At 43.6% G+C, this 23281-nt stretch overlaps 1 protein-coding gene across 9 annotated transcripts in view; it reads right to left on the minus strand.

Moving 5' to 3' along the window:
- SH3PXD2A (SH3 and PX domains 2A) overlaps window positions 1-23281 on the minus strand; it is a 273771-nt gene that overhangs the window by 29051 nt on the left and 221439 nt on the right. For 8 of the 9 annotated variants that reach the window (XM_087765178.1, XM_087765176.1, XM_087765182.1 and 5 more), the window contains 2 exons: window positions 9541-9654; window positions 4888-4971 (listed from right to left, as the gene is read on the minus strand). In XM_087765178.1, the coding sequence (XP_087621304.1) occupies window positions 4888-4971; window positions 9541-9654 (198 nt within the window). The remainder of the gene's footprint in view (window positions 1-4887; window positions 4972-9540; window positions 9655-23281) is intronic. The other variant, XM_087765179.1, reaches the window with a different exon arrangement.

Consider the following 23281-nt stretch of genomic DNA (forward strand, 5'->3'; position numbering starts at 1 on the left):
GATCTCGTTCTCTTTGTTTAGGCTGTAAACTGTTTGGGACAGGAACCTTGCCTTTAAGCAGCTAAAATACCATGCACGTTTCCAGCCCTGCATAATCAGTCTCATCTCTCCCAGGCAAATGGCCAGCGCTCATACGTTTCTGCTTCCAAGTTCTAAGCGCCCCGTTTCGCATACCTCTCCTTCACCTATATTTTATAAGTTCGCTCTTTTCTGTCTCCATAAGTAAGTGTGGAAGTTATCTGCAGCACTTCAGGAGCCAACCAAGTAAGGGAGTAATTTCCTTTGCTCAGCTGGTGTTTGTACATGCCCCCAACTTTCTGTGACCCCATCCTTGTTTGAAATGCTGGTAGGGGTGGGGATAGGGGGGAATCGGGCTAGAAATTAGCCAATTAACGATTTCTCAGCAAAATGCAACAGTCCCAACCCTACATCTTCCAAACCACAGAAGAATTTTCTTTCAAAATACTTTCCCCTCAGTCAGCAGTCTGTGCTCGCCCTCCCCCACTCCTCCACTCCACCCCCCCTTTGTCAGACCTGCTTCTGGAAAAAGTCTCCCTGTTCCAGAAAGTGATGCATTAATTCAACATGGACTTTGTTTTACTTGTCTAAATATTCAGCAGAGAAAATAACTGTCCACAGTTATCAAATGTGTTCATCTGCAATCTGCAGACAGGAGCTCTTCAGTCTTTGTCCCTCTCCCCCTGCTTTGTTTTTTTTAAATAACAGAAAACCTCGTGCCAACAGACAGAAAAGAACAATAATGACATTTCTTCTAAACAGCTCTGTATTGCACATGTTCCTTCTTCAACCAGCAAGGGGCAATAAACATTTACTACTTTCCTTGGAGCACGGGGGGTGGGGGGTGGGGGGGTGGAGGGGGGTGGGGGGGAAGAAAAAGAACAAACTAAGTCTGAAGCTGCTCTGTGCTGGTTTGATTTAGCACGGCAAAGCAGCCTTGTGCTGTGACTGACAAACATTTCATCAGCATCAAGGACAAGCAGGGAAAAAGAGTGAAAATGAAGGGAGATGTCCTGTGGGTAATGAAGGGGCTGCCGAAGAGGGCAAAGCGTCTCCAGTGGGATGCTGGAAAGGGTAAGAGTGCATGAGCACACCAGCCCGGCTGGATTACCAGTGCCAATCGAGGGCTCTTTCCACAGCTAGGAAACTGGCTGCAGAATGACCCACCGGGCTAGGAGATAGGGTTCAAGTATCAAGACCAACTCAAGATGGGGTTCAAGTATCGAGACAACTGGGTTATACAGCTGCCTTCCCTCTACACCCCATCCATCTCTTCCCATCAGGTCCACCTCTCCTTAAGTTAGGCAAGCAGTAGGAAGACCTATAGCTTCCAAGTTCTAACTTTAACCCTTTCATTGAATAGCTTATTTCTTGTGCTAGCAACTTCTCTTAAATAATAGGCTCATTTGGCAGAAATTCAGGCCATACATCACCATATTGTTGACATGAATAACTTTAAAGTACTTTCCTGCATTGTAACAGCTCCATTTGAAAGTGTTGGGCACAAAAACAAAGCAGCAATAACTTTTGTCAAATATCTGGCATATAAAACAGGCATGTAAACTCCCACTTTTCCCAATCAAACTGTAATAGCACAAATGACTTCTCATGAAATTAGCCTGTAAACAATCCTAAGTCCTCTTCCAGGGGAAGTTCCAAATAAACGCACGTGTAGAATTAGCAGTTTTACCCAATACAAGAGAACATGAACTCTGCAGTTTGCAGGTTTAACAAATGTCAGGACTGAAGAAAAGTACAAACGTTCAGGCTTCTCCTCGCAATCCATATTTGTATTATTGGAGTTTCGTGAAGTATAAGCAAAAGTTTAGACAATGTACCACATTTAAAAACATTTAACTTGCTAAAAAAGAACAAGCTCTGCACCTACATAAGAAACAAACCAATGTAATCTCTTAGATCTGGGCACACCATGGACAATTTTAAAGAGAAAAGTTCAGCAACAAATGTCATCTGTTTCTCTTTGTAAAAACAGACTACAGCTGTTCTCTTTGCAGATTTTTTTCAGCTTTAAAAAAGGAGCACTACCATGATATTCAATAATTTGTCTTTCATGTTTTTTATTCACAGACCTGGTAACATTGCTCCCAAATATCTGAAGTTCAGGGATGTTTAGCCTCTTCAAATGGCTTTGGAAAGGGTAGAAATAAGCAAGCCATGTGTTACCCCTGATAATTCTCCTCCATTAGGCAGTCTGTAACAGGGAAGCAAACACTCTTCCCTTCTGCACTCAGGCTTTTCCAGTATTTTTAATATCCAAGTCACTTAGAAAATCCTGGCCTTCAGAAACAATGCTTAATTCCTTCAGTTCTGGCTTTTAAGTGGTTCTATCATAGACCTAGTCAGTAAAAATGCTTATTAGTGGTACCCAAGGATAAATATAAAGGGAAGCATCCTTTACAGCTTGCTTTTAAACTCCAGTGAACTCTCGGAGCTAACCCTTCCAACAGCAGGGACTATCTCAAGCAGAATATCGCTGGGTGGGAAGAATTTCAGCCAAAATGTTTAATTGAATTTATTTCCAAGAAAGAGGCCAAGTGGGGGAGGGGAAACTGTTTTGCCTGTGTTGAACAATTCTGGCAACCTCCTGTTTGAGCAGCTCTAGTTCTTCTGTGCTTTGGAGAAGGGGCTCGAAGGTTGGCAGGGGGGTGCGTGTATACACTTCATGCATTCTGTCATTTCTGTGCAAATCCACCCAAATTTGGCCTTGTTAGAAGTCTTTTGGGCTGGGATGGGAGGGAAAGAAGGGAGAAAGAATCTCTCCTGACCTCACATAAACTGTGATCTGTTAGAGAGCAGCGGGCTGGACACCCAGAGAGACTCATACTGTCAACAACGGCAGTTTGGAAAGGGGTAGATGTCTGTTCAGGCTGCAGCTATGCCAGATGATGAAGCCACTCTCTCCAACCTGCCCGCTAAGTACTCAAATCACTTTCTTTACTTCCAATCAGCCGGCTCCTGTAAGAGCTCCCTAACCTACTATTTCAGATGACATTAAACAGATGATTTTTTAGCCAGCCTGGCTAGCTGTGGCTGAAATGCATTTGACAGAGCTTATAGAAGCAGCTCAGCCATGAAGAGAGCCCCAAACCTTGAGATGCTGCAGTTTGTGCCAAGTCCAAGTGCTGAGATTTAGTTTGAGATAAAGCACATACTCTGCGACACACTCAAAAACCCAGCATTGCGTGGGCCTAATAGGGAAGAAACTGTTACGGAGCAAGAAAAAGGCAGGGATGGAAGAGACTAGGGGAGCCTGTGGTGGGGAAGACTGCCAGGGAAGACACTGTGACACTGGTCAGAGGGAAGGTCTGGAGAAGATGCACACAGATGGTGGGCATAAGAGTGCAAGAGGGAAAACCTGGGAATGCAACTTAGGTTCATGAGTCTTACCAGTCAACTATGCTAAGGGACTGATCGTGCAGTCTTAATATTATATGGAGCTTTGTTTGCAATATTGTATGACTATGAAAGGATATATTTGTTTAAACTAGTAAACAAATTGTTTAGGAAACTGATTCCCAGAAATTCTCCCAGTTAAATTGCCAGGAAGCATCTGGCAGAGTTTGACAATGCAAAATAAGTAGCTCCCAAACTCTTGGGGTACAGAAATAAGCACAAGTTCTTTTTCACAGGCCAGCATGTGTGCTTATGGGTTTTTTCTTTTGGTGCCTGCAGGGTGTATTTGGTGGCTGAGAAGCAAGACCTTGTCTTCTGAGGGTAGTTCCAGTTGCTGCAGGGTCAAGCTACAGTAGGAAGAACACCCCTCTTGTTATTTTGGTTTCCTCAATAACACTTTGAGGCAAAAATAAAGGTCACTGAAAAGTTGTATGTGCTTGACACACACACACGAGTCTCCACATAGAACTGCCACTGAATCCAGGAGAAGATAAATTTGCTCCTTTAAAAGTACATTCTCTCCTTAGTATGAAAAGGCACCTTTTCCTCGACTGGGAAGCTTCTCTTGTGCTTACATTTAGTTCCATCCCGTCAGTAAGGTTGCCTGAAAGTTACACAGAGGTGCAAATGGTGCTTGCCCCCACCTCCTTCCTTTTTAAAGTGCAATGAATACCACATCTGGACAATCTCGCAAGAAGGGGAGAAAGGGATAGAAAGGGGTAGCTTTACTCTAGGAAAGATGATTCACATGCATTGGAGAAATGCTTGGTTTGGAAGATTCCTCAAGATTTACCCAAACACAGCTTCAGAACACAAGTTGTTCCCCCCCACCCCACCATGCTCCCTGTCAGACCAGCAAAGCTAAAAAAAAAAAAAAAAAAAATATATATACACACACACACATATATGCACACGCTGCTACTAGTGGTATTTTTAACACCTAGGACTGACACAAAAAGCTCCCAGAAGTTCTGAAGAAGTCTGTCTTCAGTACCAAGCACTGCTTGCAAGGAAGAGAGGGGACTGAAACTGGAATGATTCTCATCTTTCCACACCAAGCTCTTTTCCAGTGCGCACATCTCTGACCATGGCTTTTTGGCATTCTTCTCATTTTAATAGCCCTGAAAGTATCACTTGTCCTTATTGAGGTAGGAAAGACTGAGTACAAATATGCCCAAAGTTAAAACACAACAGATGTGAGCTTCCCCAAGCAGCATGAGGAGCCAGACTTTAGAGTTACCCTTGGTTATTAGCCTCTAGCTCTTGGGGTGCCTAACCCTGGCTCCAAGACACCCTTCAAGCTGTCATGTATGAAATCCACATCTGGACTCTGGAGCTTTGGCCTCTCTCTACCAGAGTGCTGAGGATGCAGACTCCGGCACACAACAGCCGAAGCTGCAGCATGGCTTTTGGTGCACCCTTAGGGGCTGGTGCCATAGGAAGCTATTAATTCACCTCGACTCTGCTGCCTGTTGACTATCCCGCCCAGCGTCCATCGCCGGTCCAGGCGTCTCAGGTGAGCCTTGCGTCGCTTAGAAACTAGTTTGGAACATGGATGGGAGAAAAAAAAAAAAAAAAAAAGAAAAAGAAAAAAATGATGGAAAGGTGAGGAATAAAAACAAAACATGGCATTTACAAGCACTGGTCTTGTTAGCAGGAATGGGTTAGGTGGGATGCAGACATTTTGTTTTAGTTTATATAGTACAGTGGAACAAGTTAGCTTCTTGAGCCTGAGCAACATGAACCACTTAGAACTGTCACAAATTGTCACCCTTTCCATTGGCCTTCCTTAAAACCAAAACAAAACAAAAAAACCCAAAAACATACACACACCCCCAAACAAGCTCCACAACTGAAGACAACTTGTCCAAGGAGGTTGCAGTGGCAGAAGAGATCAACATCATTGCTGTTGCATCTCCTAGTTAGGCTGCATGATCTTTGGAGAACTCAGTCTATTGCATATGACATCAAATCCGACAGGGCTCCAACCCTCTCTAAGCAAATTATCACACTATAAACAAAATCCAGGGGGAAAAAAACAAAAAAAAGGCAGCTTCTCTTATGTGAGTTCACTTGTAACAGCAGCACTCAGAACCCAAGTGAAAAGTGTCTGATATCTCCTTGGTTGCAACATGTGACTCAATCACTGCCACAGTGATTCTCACGATTCAAACTTCTAATACACTGATCACAAATATATAAGGAAAAACCTAACCTTGGAATTACTGAGCAGGCTCAAGAAGCTAACAAGCCAGACCTGAGAATTAGTTACACACTGAAAGAATAAAACTTATGCTTAAAATATAAACAAAGACAAGACACCTATGGAAATGGCATTGTGACAGCAGCTGTGCACAGAGGACACCACTTGTTTTCTGGATCGCATACGTAGGACCGTACTCAGTTCCTTCTTCTGCTTGTGAAAGTGTGAACGACACAGGACCCATTGGACTGGCACAGAAACGCAGACAAACACTTCCCTTTTTCCATACGAGGGCTTCCATGCTAGTTTGGCAACTACTTCAGCTATCACTAGGGTGCAAACACAACTGTTTTGCTAGTGATGCTGGGAAGCTGTTTATAAACTCTGATATCACATCATTAATAATCACTCAATTCTACTTATGTATACTCATTTGGGGAATATACCCTTATACTCATGAAAGCAGACACCATTGTCTTCTAGAACTATGTTCTGTAGACAATTAGGCACAGCAAAATTATTTGATTGGGGAATGATTAGCTGAACAAGTAAAAAGATTAATAACTTCCCCAAAAGGTGACTTTTGCCTTTTTGCCCTTTATATTGGCCGGGGGCTTAGACCACACTTCTAAGCCCAACTCACTCTCCTCAATTTCTCCTTTGCTGCAAGGCCTAAACCTTCCCCAGTCACCCTAAGTGGAGGTGTGGTGAGTGGTGTTGAACAGACATAATGTCTAGTTCGTGGTACTCTGTACTTTCCCTGTGATCCCATGCGGGTCAAAGAAGAACCACAAATTTTCAGAGAAGCTGGATTTCAAGTTTATAGATTGCTGTGTTTTTGGCTAACAGAAATCAGTGATCCTCTTGGAAGCCCGTGGTGGCACAGAAGATAAGCCGTCTTCACTCCTTACTGGTAGTGTTTTTCTTACCAATTGCCTTAACCTGGTAGCTTTCTCCAAATCAACAGGACATTAGACTGCCAGTTACACACATGCCGCACAAGAGGGAACAGAGGACACCTCGCTAGACATACAGATTATAGCAGAGAGAGAAACTAAAGCTAAACTAACAGTAAGGCTGACTGCATTAGGAGGTTTCTATACAGGAAGGGAGGAAATGAAAAATGTTGAACTTAAAGGCTTGCAGGAAGGACAGGTGTGGAAGGGGTAGAAATTTGCTTCAGGTGTCAACACAGAGCAGTCACCCACAGCTCCTTGCTCACACTGGGAATTTGGAGTACTCAGCCACCCAGGAGCACCCCTTGAACACAGTGGGTCACATTGTGGGTCACACACATGGCCACCACACCGTGTCCTCCTCACAACACCAGACTAACCCCAGTGATAGCCCTTTTATATCACAATGATGCTTTTGTATGAGTCAGGTTTTTTTTTCCTCCTCAACAATACTGAATTTTACCATTTGATCCCAGACTTGCACTTGGTTGGTCATGCCACAGTTAGTCACCAGAAAGGTTATTTATCAACAAGTGTCTAAATCTTTCCAGAGACTATTTTAAAGATGTTTACTTTAACAGCTCCCGTGGCTGCAAATGTTTCTTTAGATTGCTTTCTGAAGGTTTTCCAAGCCTTGTAAGATGGTGTTGGTCTAAACACAGGCCCAGGTAGCAGTCGACTGTCTACCCTCATCCTGACAAAAGATGTTGTGCAGGCTCAGATGCAGGGTGGAAACACTTTTGTCTTTCTCAGGGAACAGACTATTTAAACAGAGACACATGGAACTATTACTGCTATGTAGAGGCAGTATTATTAGTAAGTTGCATTCAGCACCTCCTTATCTTTACAAGGGCCTGCCACAGCAGAGCAGACCTCTGGGTCTGCCTGGCTTGTGGACTTATTCCAGGCCTGCTGCAAATGGAGAGGGCCAGGAGGCTGATACAGAAGGCTCCCTGCGTTACTGTTTCTGCCCTTTCAAAGTAGGCAGAGCACAGATTGCACAGCTGCAGGAAGTCAACATCTCCAGCAGTCACTCTGAAACTTGTATGAACTCTGAATCCAGGGGCTAAGGCACTTAATCCCCTTAAAGTGCCTTCCTCCTCACTTATACTGGAGGAGTCCCTTTCTCCTGCCTACTGAGAGAGAGTTGGCAAGTTTTCTGTGTAAGTATGTTCACTTTTATACACTTTTCTTTAAGAGAGTGAATCTGAGTTGTTCTTTCCTCTCTTATGGAATAACTACTAGGAGAAGAATAGCCCAAGTAAAGAACTGGAGGCAGGGGGGAAACAAAGAACAAAAGAAGTCTCAGTTTATGTGGTTAATAACATAAAACAAAGTTACTGAAAAGCAAGTGAAAGCTCCAGCACATCAAAGCAGCTGCGGAGGTAATGCAATTAGATTTGTCACTGAGATGGAACTGAACAGAAAGGGAAGAACAGTCTCAGGTTTCAGCGTATCTGGATTTGGAGTAAGGCAGGGAGCACGACTGCTAACCACAGCTGAGGAGAGCAGTGTAATGGATTAAAGGGGACCGAGAGGAGAAAGATAAGGAACATTTGATGGATATCCCATTACCCAGGAAAGACTGCTGTGTGGCCACAGCCCTGTGCAGAGTACACTCCAGAGGGCAACATGAAAGGCGGAGGAGAGCTTGAAACGAAAGCAGTTTAAGCAATAAGGCTGTCAAGCATGCACCATATTTAAGAGTCAGGAAAAGGGAGGAAGCTACAGACCAACAGACAAGGCATTCTTTATCTCTTTCAGAAAAGAGCAGTAAGTTTTTGTTCTTTACTAACAGGGAAATTTTACTAACTGCTTTTGCATCTGCTAAGATGTTGCATCATACCAGACTGGTTCCTGGCCTACCAGTCTACAGCCAGTCTGTCTCTAAACCCTAAGTGACCCAGGATATGGGTAGCTTTGAGCAGAGAAAAATGAGTTACAGAGCCAAAGATTTCAATAAGCCACAGATGTCACCCTTGGGGCCCAGCACAAAAGTTATGCTTTGCCTGTGTGCTATCTTAATGGGCAGATGGTCACCCCAACACATCTCTAAGCCTCCTGCCTGTGCTAAGGAAAGGTCAGCTGAGTTTCCACATACGTTTTACATAAGTACCACGTCAAGAGCACCTAGAAATTTAGCAAGAGATTCATTAGAATGGAGAAAATCATAATAAGTGTCCTTTGTACACAGTTGCTACATGAGAAGTCCATTAAGATGTGGTTAGTCTTTCATAATGGAACAGAGGAACATGTGAGGTTGTACTATTCCATTTCTGGAACCTAAATTAAGCATCTTTAGCCAAAAAAACAGTGCAGCTAAATACATATTCATGACAAATGGCATCTCAGTTTTAATAGAATGAGACCACACCAAATAAAGTTACCTTTCCACACAATCATAGACCACAGCAAAGAGCAGTGAAACTAGTTTCAAGGATTAATTAAAAAAAAAATCGTAATGAGAAACAAATTGTAATGAGAAGCAACCATTAAAGGTAAATCTCACTCGTTTTAATGGCCTTGGGCTCTAACAAGCATCTTCTTCCAGTTAAAAGCTTTCACTTGTATAATTTCTGCAAACAAGCCATGCAAGTTCTCTCCTTCCATGGACATGAGAGTCCAAGACCTCTACCAGAACATACTGCTTGCGCTTGCACATAAATTGTTTGTACGCTTTTTAAGGGTATTAAAATGAGCATCGTTTCAGCTTTTGAACCTTTTGTCCCACTGACAGCCCAAGCTGGTCACAAAGGGATTACAGGCATGGTACTTCACTCCAATTTCTTCTGCAACAATTTATTTACTGATACAAGATGGTAGAAGAGGTTACTGCACTGGATTAACAGCTGCAAGTGGCAGCAAGAGTTTTCAAAGTTTTCCTATGGAGGGAAAAGCACGAAGCAAGTGAATACCAGTCTCCCCTTGATAACAAAAAGCTTTCCATACCTTCCCCAAGTTTGGATGTGTTGATGTCAGAGTCATCTCTGGTTCCATTTTGGGATTCCAGGTACGTAGCAGGGACCCAGCCCTGCTCCTCTGCTGTGCTCACAAACCACCAACCTACAAAAAGAAGAAAAAGAAGTTGCTCAGTCAACATTAAGAAGAACAAGAAAAGCAAGATGCTGCTGAGAAGGAAGCACGGAGTCAGCAGCTTTGGTGCAGGTTTGAACTATTCTGCAGCCTCTTAGAAGGAGAGGGGGTTTAGCCCTATTATACCATCTCTATCAGATACTCTGACAGTGGTAAACAAGTGTGCAGGCAGGCCTCATGTAAAAAAGGCTGCAATGGAGCAAACATCAGTTTATTTTGAGAAACCTGAAGTCTATCCATGACAACTCTGATTTGAGTTCTCCAATTCAGTTTCTCAAAGCAAGTCCGGCAACATGTACATCTACAGTATCAAAACATTCTGTATGTGTTTATATATGTATGTGAACATATGGGAAATAGCACAAACATTGCCCAAATCCTAATATGAGGTATCACAGAAGTCAAAAGATGGAAATAGGAAAGACTTTAGTAGAAGAGCACAGATTTCAAAACAGGATACAAAATAATAAGTGCTTCTAGAGCACTTGTCACCACAGCTGGTGTTTAACAAACATGACCTGAATTCAATGCCCTGGGAAGCTGGAAAGTATTGCACAGAACAGAAATAAGAGAGAAATGCTAACCGAAATGTGACTTCAGGCCATAAGCACCAGTTATTTGCCTTCCCACCTGAACATCCAAGTTTCTACCACTATCTACAAAAATGTTAAGTATTCACCAACTATACAGATATAACCTTTATGTCACATCCATGGATGGATGAATAAAATTATAGGTGAGCCATCTTTATGTTAAATGCATCCCAACCATAACTATCCTTGTCTCTTTTCTTGCTTAGCTACACTGATTTATTGAATCCTCCACTGGTTTTGGTGTAGACTCACTCATCCAAGAGCTTGCTGCTCTCAGATGTGAGCACAACTTAGATTCTGCTCCATGCAGGTAAGGTCAGGGTTAAGATACAGGTCGATGAAAAGCCAAGCAGGTAAACCATTTCTATTGCTTTCTACAATTTCCTAGTCTCCTCCAAAAATGCAAGTTGCTTTGTCAGGACAATGCAAACTACTGTTCAACACCAGCCTTTCAGCCTCCCCAAAGAGAGCTGAAAAAAAATAGCTATTTCTGTACCTGCACCTCAAAACAGCTTACAGACTTTAATGGCTGTCATAAACCCAACAAATTTCACAGGAGACTCCCAAGCCTGCCTGTAATGAGCAAAGGCAGAAACAAGCCAGCTTGGTTTGTAAATAGACAGGGCACAAAACCTAGTTAAATTTATGGTGGGGAAAAGCCCAGGCTTGTGTGATGGCCATGCAGCCCTCCCACAGCTGGGAGGCCGCAGCCCTGGGCCCGGCAAGGAGAAGGGAGGCTTCACTGGGCTCTGCCACCATGCAACATGCAACTTTCTTTAAAGGAAAAGAAAAAGAAAAGGAAAAAAAAAAAAAGGGAGAGAGAGAAACCAACTGAAAAAATGCTCAAGTGTTCATGCTAAAAGTCACCCAAGTTTTTTCCAAATTCTGTCACGGAAGATTTTACCAGAGGACAGTAGCTAAACCCTCATTTTCCTCCCTGGGGCCTGCAGCAGGCAGACAATGTTCCCCAAGCAACAAACCCCTCACTCGCCACCACACAGCTGCTCTATTTATTTACTCTCAAAACTCAGACATGGCTTTCGACTTTCTGGCCCAGCAGAGGTTTGGAAAGTTTGCTTCACAAGACTCATGGTTGGAAAGTTTAAATTTAGTTATTCCTCCTCAGCAGGAGGTGGATTCTCCTGCCACGAAGCCCACAGCAGTGAACACGCAGGATCTGCCAGACTGTTTCAAAAACACATCTTCATGGTTGTTCCTTATTTTACTAGTAACGCATCGACATGCGTAGCAAACACAGTTTAACATACACTTATAATTAGGCACAAAATGTCAGAAGCTGGCTTTCAGCTGATATCAATTAGATCAGAATAATTTATGTAAACTCTTCTTCACAAAGAAATTAAACACAATTGCACAAAAAGGACTTGCCTACACTTAAAATGTGTGCTTGGGCCAAATTCAAACCATGGTAAAATCGTCTTTGGAGGGCTGGATTGCACAGCCTTGACGCCAACCCAGCGCTAGTCCATTTTGCAATACAGCTCCTCTGGTTTGGCTCACTGAGTTGCATCGTGGCTTCGGAGCTGAGTTTAAGGTCTTGTGTTTGGGGCCATAGGGTAGCTGAGCCTCCATCCATCTAAACAGGGTTCCCTACTAAAAGACAACCCCTCACCCCCACGCCTGGGCATGCATGCACATGCCTCCCCCCATATCACTGTGCCTCCTTACTGCCATTCCCAGCCCCTGAAAAGCCTTGGCAGGGAGACCTCATGGCTCCACTGATCTTACGAACAGGCTCCCACACACCACTTGGAGGTCAAGTCCCATTTGAGGTAGGTTACAGTCAAGTAACTCAGCCAAATCCATTGCAATGTGCAGACAGAGCATGCAACAGTCTAAGTGAGGTTTTAAGCTGCTTTGATTCTTCATGCCGATACTAAGATTAAAGCTCCTAATTGCCACAGAGCTCATGAAAGTTATTATTTCTTTCTAACGATTTCCTTTATGATCTATGTGCAAGGGTAAATTACAAACAAGAAACCTCTGCAACTACCAAGAAGTCTGCAGCATCTGTCCAGGTTCAGAGAAAACCAGCGCCACTCTGAAATTCTCTTCTCCCATTTTGAGCTTGCTTCTCAGAAGGACAAAAGAAAGGCTTTAATGCAGCTCACTGGAATAGCATGTCTACAGAAAAAAATTATGCTTTACTTAAACAGACTGAACAACTGAGAAGCCTGAGAAGCTTCCAGCAGCACCTCCCAGCAGCAGAGAAGTCAAAAACAGTTGCTCACAAGCAAGATGTGCAAGGTCTAGAAGTGGCTGAGCAGACATTGTGGAGGCAGCTCACTCCTTATGAGGTGAAAATCTAAATTATGATGGCACATCTAAGCCATAACCCTACAGAAAGGAAATTACAGCATAGTGCAAGAATTGACAGACTCCTAGCAGAAAATGGCTGATGTGCAGACAAGTTCCACAATGCAGTCCGTGCATGACAGCCACAAACTGCAGAACTCTGCCCAGTTGATCATGAAGTACTTGCTCTGCACCATCCCCTCATTAGAAGCATTAGGGCAGCTGCCATTTGGTCCCACCACCCCTTCCCGCCCACCCCCAGGTTCACGGGCGTTCATGATTTGCAGACACATTAGCCAGATTGGCCTTTGTTTGCAGAAAGTCAGGGCTATAATGGCGCAAACTATCTCTTGTCCCCTCCCCTGCCATCTTTCCCAACCCAGAGCATCACAGAAACGTTGTTAGAAAACTTGCTTTTGAAACACAGAACAAAACATTGCATTTATTTTGAGTCCTCCCTCTATGCTGGAGTTGAGCTCAACTTCACAATTCATTATTAAAACCATTCTGCAGCAACATCTGCAGGGAATTATGTAAAGTTATCTCTGTGCACTGCCAAGCCAGTCTGAGGTTCGATCTAGCATTCACACCATCTGTAAAAATTAGGCAGTGCTTTACAGCTTGAGTTAACCCTTACAGCTGCCCCCATCTCTCAGGCATCAAAACGCAACTCTAAAGCTGATGTGGCATGGATGTCTAGACCGAGAGTCACCAGCACTCATCCCTGATGAGTTTTCAAAGGGAGGTTCAGCCTCACAGAAGGCACACAGGGAGTTGTAGCCACTGCACCCAGACCAAGCTCAGCTCGAGCTTTGCTGCATTGCTCCAAACCCTGCCTTAATACTAATCCAAGAATATGAATTTTTAAGTTAGGAGTGCAATTTTCTCCCCACATATGTTGACCCTTTAGTTGGCATTTGTCAGCATCCCTAGCTGCAATAGCCAAGATGTCTCTAACTCAGAGTCCATCTAGGCTCTGATAACTCTCAGGCATTTTCAGCATGGAGCTATAACAGTTACTGAGAGATGAAAGGTTCCACTTGCCACACATACATACACACGGCATGATGACTACAAAATAGATTGGTCACACTGCAGAGTGAATAAATGACAAAAATACTTTGATTCTAAAAATCATGTTCTTGCTTTTAATTGTATTCCCAGTCCTCTCCCCAAAAGGCTTTAAAAAAAAAAGCAACAAAATTAAGCACTTGTTATCCACAACCCACACCATGGGAAACTACTAGAACATAGTTAAAGGCCTATCTTTTACGCAAGTTTTGCTTATGTTTACATGCATCCTCACCCATCCATGCTTCAATATCGTCCCTTTCTCCACACCAACAGGAAAACTAGCTGTTCGTGTTGAAGTCTGCCTAATCATAAGATGCTACAAATCACTTAAAAAAATTGCAAGGATCATGCTGAACGTTAGTTTCTAATTCTCCCCTCAGCCATTAATTTCTCTGTAGACTTCGATTGTCAGTTTATGACCTTAACTAAAGTAAACAAGAAGGACAGCAACACTGTAAAAGGGAATGGGAATCTCTCCTGCAGGAGTGGACTAGACATTCTAAACAAATACTTAAATAACACTCCACCTCTCAAGAGTCTTGGAAAAAGCCCACTCAAGCAGCAGTCTGGTACATTTGACATGCGCTCTTTGGGCTTCAGAGACCTGCTCCCTTTTAAAGTCCTTCTGCCTTGGAACTCTCTCTTGAGGGTTTTTTTTTTTTTTTGATCCAACAACTTAAATTGTCCTACAAAGCAGTACTAGATGCACTCAGGTCACTTCCAGACCTGGCACACAGACGTTTTTGTGCCAACAGCTGATTAGTTTCCTTCAGAGATGTGATCTGTTTCATTAAAAAACAGCTAAGGTAAGAGTATTGCTGCGCAGATGAAGGTGCTTGCTTTTTCCACTCCTCTAGAGCTCTTCCCACACAGTACGTGTATATTTGATACACATGGGGAAGTCAGTCATAATTGCCTCGGACAGACCTCCGAAGAATATGCAGAAGCAGAAATATAAAGGCACCAGAAGCAGCATTTTGCAAGAGGGATTTTCTGCAGTAAGCATATTCTCACACCCACTTCCTAAAAATTCACTACAGTGTCCGTACGCTGTTAGATGCTATCACTGTACATGCTGGCTCTGCTCTCTGTAAAAGGCTCCTGCAGTCCCACACACTTGGCAAAGGCACTGAGTGAAAGCATTGAATTCACATGAAGGCCAGTGTCCGATTTCTGAGCATTTTGTCCTTACGATTCACAGAAGAGGCATCTTTCTTTTAAATATGGAGATACATGCAAGAGGTCTTCCTAGCATGGAGCTGACTATGGTTTGGGGTACAGAAGTCTGTGCATGAGTCACTCCACAGCAGACTAAGGCTGTCGTCTCAGGATGAATTATTCAAGTTGGTGAAATATTAAAGGCAGCTTTCATCTTTAAACACATAATGTTTCCCAGCCTGTGTGCACTGCAGACTTCACTGCAGCCACCACTCAACCACGAAGCAATGTTTGCCTCATTTTAAAGATGGAAGTGGGGCTGAAACAAAGACATGCTCGAGGAAGAAAGATGTGCTTGTAGCAGACATCCTACTTGAAGACAATGAAGATCCACAGCACAGGTTCACAGCATTCAACTAAAATTTACAGGAGTCCCTATAAAAACATAATAGCAACCCAACCTTAAGAACATCAATCAGGAACCCTGACAACCCAAAGCACACATGGAGTGCCCCAGAAACACTTTTCTTTCCCTCCTTAGGGAGGATGGTCTGAAAGCCGAGTTGTGTTCTCATCAGAGTACAGGCTGCAGCAGTTTTTGCTTAATTTGGTGATGGAAACAACACTTGAGAAGAGGGCTTCCTGAGGTGAGGGGGAAGATGGAGAGCAGGAGGTGGGGACTTCTGGAAGGCTGAACTCTGTTGATATCATTTTTTGGCTATTAACAGAACAGCACTTGGCCTTATGAAGCTAAAAGTTGGAACAAAAGGCCAAGAGCTGAAACAACAGTTTGCTGTTCTCCACCGATATTTGATAGTAATTGCAAATGCTTAGGACTCAGCAGCAGCGCAGGGAATTGCATTCCTTGCACTGCTTTAGGTGTTACTGAGTTCAAGGAAAATAGAAGTGAATCCCAGAGCTTGGGTGCTGTAACATATAAGGGAGAGAACAGATTTCTTTCCTGCAATGACTGGCTATTAAGGTAACTAGTTGTTTCAAGTCTATATGGTTATGGATTTGCTATCCTAATGCTTCCAGTCTGTCGTCTTCTTCCACCTCTACTACTAATCTTGTGGCGTTGGTAGATGGAGACTTCTCAGCTGTGCTGTTACCATATCCCTTTGCTGCTGTACTCTAGTTCCTATGGTTGCACAGCTGGCTGGCACAGAGGGCCCACAACATGTGAATAAATATCCTAGTTATTGCTGCCACACAGGTTTTTCCTGGACCAAAAGCAGCTGACTAGGTGTGTACATAAGTGCTCAATACAGAGTCCCAAAGTGCATCTCAGATTCTGGCTTAAACATCTAGCTTGCTTGGATTGGTTTCACATCATATTATATGCACAAACACACACGTATATATGTGGAAATTCACACCCTGACCTCTGCATTCAAATACGTATTACCCTAGTCTTCTACTGGGATTGGAACCATGTTTCCTCGAACTTCTGGAAAAAGTAGAAGTGTTCAGAACATGGGAAAAGTTCATGGGAAAAGAGAAAACTGGATAATATACAACTCAGCTCTAATACTTTATGGGTTACATCACTAGTGGAGATGATGGATTTTCAGAGTTTTAGACAACTAGGAAATACCACATTACTGTATTTGTTCAAATCTTATAAGCCAGTAGGTGACAAGCCTTCCAGAGGTGCACATTTGGCAAAATACTTATATATTTATCTCTTATTACAGTTGTGACTTGTGTATATGCATGGGGGGAGTTGTTTAAGCAAAGCACACAGTTTATCTTTGGGTTCTGATAACACAAACTGATAGTTACAAACTCCACATGCTGTATCTGCAGCTATTTGCTATGGCCCAATTGTTACCCAGGGGCTTCCCCTCCCTGTTTAAAAAAAAAAAGGACCTCAGATTTGTGTATTGACACAGCTGGAATGAAGGAATCTGCCAAACACGTTTTCAAGAACCAGCACGTACATCCACAAAGCCATCATATAATCCAGTACAAGTTACACTAGTTGTGTCCTTAAAGGAAGAGAGTAAATGCACTACCTATTACATTAACAGCTATGGAAGAGTCCTGGACATTGCCTGTAAATCCCAGATCAAGTCCCATCATACTCCAGGTCACCAGCTTCCCCTAAACTGTCAAGTACCCTGGGCTCCCCAAGGCAGAAGCAGAGGAAAGCACCACTTGCTAAGCCTGCCCATGGCCAACTCCAAACCGCACACAGCCAACATACCCAAGGTGTTGGCCAGCATCCCCAGACCACTGAAATTAGGGGATCCACAAAGCAATGAAGTCAGCCGGTTCTACAGGCCAGTCAGCACCCAAGAAGTTGCAAAAAAAGGTTTGCCAGGTCTCAAACATCCTAATGCCTTCTAAAAACAAATTTAAAATAATATTTCCCTTCCTGCTTTACTTGATTTCAAGAACACCTAATGGTGAAACTGTCTGTGCAATGTGAGCTGCATTCCACGTAGCCCAACATGTTTGCGACTCACAGTCTTTATTCAGTATAGGAACAAAAGAAACTAAGAGAGGGAGTGCTTTACTCAGAGGAAATATCTCATCAATCACGACAAGGAACAAAGCTATCTTTAGGTGGCCATACTAGATTGTGCAAGCAGCCTGGCTGCAGCTGCTAGCCTGTGAATGCTGAGTACTGTACAGTAATCGGAGTAAAACAAGGTCCACCCATAGCCCAGTGGCTTTCACTGACTTGCACTGGTATACTGGCCAACGTGGTCCTGCCATCCAACCCACAGTACCAACTCAGTTATTACAGAAAATACCTGTCTACTGACCACAGATTTTCCTTTTTTTTATCTGATCTGCTTGGAAACAGGATTTCCTGTCTGACCTCAAGTTCTGGTTGTACTACAGATCAATTTTCAGCTTTTCTTGCAACCTTTTTTTCTCTTGGAAAGTGATAGATTTACATGCATGCTTCAAAGATGAAGCCTTTGTGATTTTAGTAACCACAAGGCAAGGTAAGATTGCTAGAGGACACACAGACTTAACAGCCAGTATAAAAAGTTGTGCATTAGGTCTCTGTGGACACAACAAGTGGTACTGGACAGTATCTTCCCTTCTTCTTTCCCTTCCCCCAAAGTTTTCTTTACTTCAGTAGGTCCCAGAAGTTGAGCAGTGAGGATACCAACTGCTGCTAATGTCTTTCAGTACAGCTTCCCTGATCACGTAAGTTCATGGGGCACTTTCCTGTCTCCATGTTCAATTACGGCCCAGAGCCTTTCATCTTCTACTTCCAAAAGGACTTCTGTCCTATACCTCCTTTAGTGTTTCTACTGTTAAGAACAGGTAGCTCGAGTAGGAAAGTTAAGCAATAAATCCATCTTCCATCCCCCTTAAAGCCTGTCCCCCCACCTCCTCTCCAGCAGCCCATCATTTAAAGGTTGAAATCTATAGAACCGAGGTTTTAATGAACCTGCCAAAATGATACTGTAGGCATCACGTTTAAATAAATCAATAATTTACAAGAGCTCCCAACCATGAGTGGGTTTACTGGCACACGGATAGAGGAGGACTCCAGCACACAGCGCAGAATATATAGAAATCAGGTGGGCAAACCCAGCCCGTGGCAGCAGACAAGTAACCCACCGCCTTCAGAAAGGCCGTGCCAGCACAGCCAGCTCCTACAGCAGATTTTCAAGAGCCACAAACAACTGATTACAGCAAAGGCATGCACAGATGGCTTTCTGCCCCACGGGGCATGCGGAGCTCAGCCCCAGGAGCCAACGGAGACTCTCTATTAGTCATTACCAGTTGTGGGGTTGTGTGTTTTCTGTGATCAGCCAACAGGGTGCAACAGTCAAGCTCACAAGTAATTTCCTTTACATTCACAGGACTTAATCTTAAAGCAAACACATTTTGTGTCCAAGCTTTCTATAGGAAAACATGAATAAGCTTTCAAATGGGCCTCATAGTAATCTTGTCCAAAGATTACAAATTACTTCCTAGTGGTTTGAAAAAGTTACAGACCCCCAGCCCCAGCTGATAGGAAACAGCCTTCGCAGGCAGCAGAGAGTAGCCAATATTTACTTCCTGCACAGATTGACAAAAGTCACTTTTGTTTTAATTTCTTACTCTGAAGTCTATTAAGAATGTGGTGTCAGTTGCTTACTAGGAATGGGAAATCCTTGAAACCACACAGAATCAGGAAGAAGAGACGGTGGACTAGGAACAATCCTAGCAGAGTACCAAACAGCACTCCGGGTGCTAGAGTCAAAAATCATACAAGAATCCCATATTTCAGCCAAAAATACAGCTGCCGCCTCTGAGGCAGACTTTGGTTATCTCAGGACAGAACAGAGCAACACTGGACAAGAGCTTGAAGCAAGGAATAAAGGCTATACTATATCCAGCAGAAATCAGAGGATAAAGCAACCAAACAATGATCTTAGTTCAGTCTGAAGCACAGCTGAGTCACCAGATTAAAACCGCTGCCTTTTACAAACAGCTTTTATGGGATCCTTTGGAACCACAATACTCCTGCTGAAGGAATGGAGGCACCTCAGTTTGCCGGTGCCCAGCACAGTGTGCAGAGCAGCACCGGATAACCCTCTCACAAATTGCCATTTCCATATCCTGGCTGTTCCTTGAAGCTCTGCTGTCCAAATACAACTTCTGTCCAGCTCTATTTATTAGCTAGATCTGGCAAGATTGCAGCCCAGATGGTACGTTATCGCAAACACTGATGTAAGCCAAACCGAACGCTCTGTTCTCCCTCCGACACCGCTTCGTTGCTTTTCTCCTGAGCTCCATTCAAGCCGTCTTTCTGCAGTGACCCCGGGAGCTGAGCCTCAAAGAGCTGCCTGCGCAAGGCTGCAGGAAATGACAGCTTCGGAAATGAGTACCAGAGTGATGAATAGCAGGCTACAAGAGCAGCCCGTGCATTAGCGGGCTGCCAATTAATGACCTACATTGGATTGAACAAGGACATACATGGGCAAGTAGTATTACTGACACTCCCCAGAAGAGATTGCAAACCCAATTCAGTATTTTCTGAAGGGTTTTTCCAGGCTTCTCTAAAATTCAGAAGCTTAGACTTGTTACTGTATTTTATTCAGCAGGAAGCTGAACTGGCCCCATTTTGAGCAGATTATGGAAAACCGAAAGAAGAAAAAAAAATGGGGAAAAAGATGTGCCTTTTATCTTTATCTGTCATGAAGACCCAGACAATGAGAACAGCCTGTGCAGGTGGAAACAGAAGGGGACATTCACCTTTCAGAAGGGGACACCTGAGCTCATCCACATAGACTTCCAAAAAGCAAGCAGGAGTTACTGGGGTATCTGGTTCCATCGGCTCTAACAAAAAGGTGCATCAGCAGCATAAGAGGAGAAGGTGAATATAGGAAAGCTACTGGGGCAAAAACCTCTGGTGAGATGCCTGTTTTCCCCCCTCAGCAAAAAAGCACTCGTCTTATGTTGCAAAAACTACTCTGCACACAGCTGGGTAACTAAGCATTTGTTTCTACTCATTCTGGCCTAGCCTCTGGATAAGAAGGCTACACACTTTTCTCAAGCATCTTTGCAGGGTTTTTGCTACGTGGTAGTAAGCATGTGATTTCTCTGCAGCTTGCTTGGTTGTCTCACCTGGGATGCTGACTTTAAAGACTGATATTTAGCCTTTGGTGCTCCTCACAGACTGGAAAGGCAGCCTAGACTCAGAGCAGAGAACTGCTCTGCCTCAAGAGACTAGAAACACCCCACTGAGTAAGTCTTGCACTATAGGAACATCAACAGCAACATTCCTGTTAACACCTTCTTCATAGAGAAAGGCTGGGTTGCCGGGAGCCTCAGTTGCTCGTCTGCCTCCAAAAAGGCACCGTTAAGTGTGCAATGAGTCGAAGTCCCAATATTTAAACATTTTCATTTTCTGACTCTCCTTTCTGTCTCTTCAAGCTTAATCAAACAAAGCCAGAGCAGGCACTAAGCACAGATTTGCTGGCAATAATATGTGAGGCTGATCTTCTGACACTAAATAAAGGTTAGCAAGGCAAATTAATGATGTGAGATACAGAAGAGCTGTCAATCTCCATGCAATTCACAGAGCTGAGACAAGACAAATATATCATTGTGAGGCTTATTCCTTTCCATTAAGAATAAATCAACCATGAAACAAGGGCAAGAGTAATGCCGTCCTTGGGCAAAAAGCTGAGATTTGCAGACCCTCCATTACAAACACACATGCATTATACAATACAGCACCATTTAAATTAAATAAGCAGCACAGTAAGGGATTACCTAAACCTGTTAGACAGATGATATAGAGGCGTAGTGTTTATCTTTTCAACAGGGAATCACTTAAGCTTACCCTATGAGCGCATGCAAGATTAAACCCTTCCCTCTCCCCAGTACAAGGCAACTGAAAGAGGACACGGTGGACTGCCTGTAACTACCCCTGGCCAGACTCTGCTGCAAGCGCTATACTTTCCATGTAGCTCCTTTCTTTGCACAGGCAACTGCTATTCCCCGATCACTCTGATGCTACCATCATAGAAAACCTTGAGTTCATGCATTCTGCAACCTTGTACTTTACAGGATCTCACTCTTGGCAGATTGATGGCCTTCCTCCCCCTGCCTTCTTTTTTTCCCTTCTTCCCCCCAAATGCATTGATTTCCCCTTCTTATTTTGGGAAAGGTCAGTGATGGAGCACGGAGGCTGCACATTCACTGCAAGCTGAGGAAGAGGATGGCGTGGCTGCTGGGGAGCTGGCCTAGCTTTGGGGGAGTTCTCTGTAAGAGAACTGAGAACCAGACCAATTCTTTTCGTGGGAGGAGTTTTTCCCTCCCCAATTTCCCAGTCTTAGTTACTTCCCTTCCCCGCCCCCACCACCCAAATTTGAACAGTGTTTCCTTTGTCTGTCCCTTATGTAGACTTCCATTCTCTGGAGACAAGGCCTAAATGTCTAGCACAACAGGACCCTGATCCCAGCTGGGCCTTAGGCAGTGCCATAAAAAACAAACAGAGATCACAGAAGCATGGCTCTTGCAATGTAAAACAGCCTGGATAGTAAATAAGTCTTTGAATAGGTCTGTTAGCTGCCATACTAATTACAGTGTTGGAATGCTATGGTTTAACAAAAGCTTATATGGCCTGAAATTTTTTTCCATTTAGTGACTATGTGTGCACATTTGTCAGGATAAGTTGGAGTTCACTGCCATACTAACGTGAAGTATATGCAACAGTGCACCTCCAGCAAGACCAATTGGACTACTAGCACATTTTAGGATGACTAATGAATTGAAGTTTCCTTGGCATGCTTCCCTCATAAGGGCTGTGGGCCAGGATTATGGAGTGGAAAGAACCCAACCTGGGTAGAAAGCACAGTCTTGTAGCCGCTAAATCCCTACTAGGGAAGGGGATTTCCCATTACATTTCAGGGAGATCTACCCCCCACACCCCTTGTTTCCATGGGCTCTTCAATACACCCCCCCCCCCAAAATTCTCAGACTCCAGCTCAGCAAAACATCATGCAATGCAGCCTGCAGAAGGCAACCAAGATCACATGTTCTTTGGGAAGGATGGACATCACTTCCAACTCCCCTTCTAACTTATGCAGAGACCTTCACCACTCCAGGCATGAGGGGAGCCACCTCCAAGGCACACTGGTCCTCTGATGAATTTCTTGGTCAAGCTTCTGGCTAGTAACTGACACTTCCTGAATGTTCAAAACTGCCTCCTGATGTTCCTTGACCCCACGATAAGATACAGCACAGCTCTTTGGTGCTTACAGGCCATTTTCATGAAGATCACGCTTTCCTTGCCTGATGTATTTGTCACCAGTGGCTAATAAGTCAGCAGGGTTGCCTGGTACCAACACACATAGCATGGGCTGGGAGCACAAAACAAGCTTTTTGCTGTACTTGTTTTGGTAATGGTCACACTATACTTGTAGTAGTTCATAGTAATTATTAGTTAGTATTAATTATCCAGTATTAACTTGTTAATTTTATTTCTTAAAAAAGTCTTCCCTATCTGCCCTGCTAATGAACAAGTTCATCCAGATGCCAAACAATAAGTGGAACTGGTTTAATAAAATTTGGAAGTCAGCTTTACATGGTGCTAAAATTAAGGGCTTAATTCTCTGTCCTACAAAAGGTTAGATTTGTTGGTCATCTGCCAACATGTACCATCTCAACTCTAACCTATGTCCCTACTTGCTAGTCCACACTTGAAGCTGAAGGAAAATGAAGATTCAAAGGATATTTGACATCTGGTCTGCCCTCTTGCATCTCACAGGCCATTAATGCCACGTCACCCAACTCACCAACACTGTGCCTAATAACCCTTACCAGACTACTCATTCTAAGGAACACAGCTTTTTTCCGTAGCTGAAGTTACAGTATGGAGGCTACTCCAGAAACATAGGCACCAGCCACCAGTATCGGAGGAATTATCATACAGATGTTTAACCTGTGTCCCAAGATGCTTGGTGAAGATTTAGGTGACAGGAAGGTAGAAC

Source organism: Nipponia nippon, unplaced genomic scaffold, assembly GCF_047370975.1.
Source record: "Nipponia nippon isolate SJK-2023a ecotype South Korea unplaced genomic scaffold, ASM4737097v1 scaffold_3, whole genome shotgun sequence".
In the NCBI taxonomy this organism is placed as follows: domain Eukaryota; kingdom Metazoa; phylum Chordata; class Aves; order Pelecaniformes; family Threskiornithidae; genus Nipponia; species Nipponia nippon.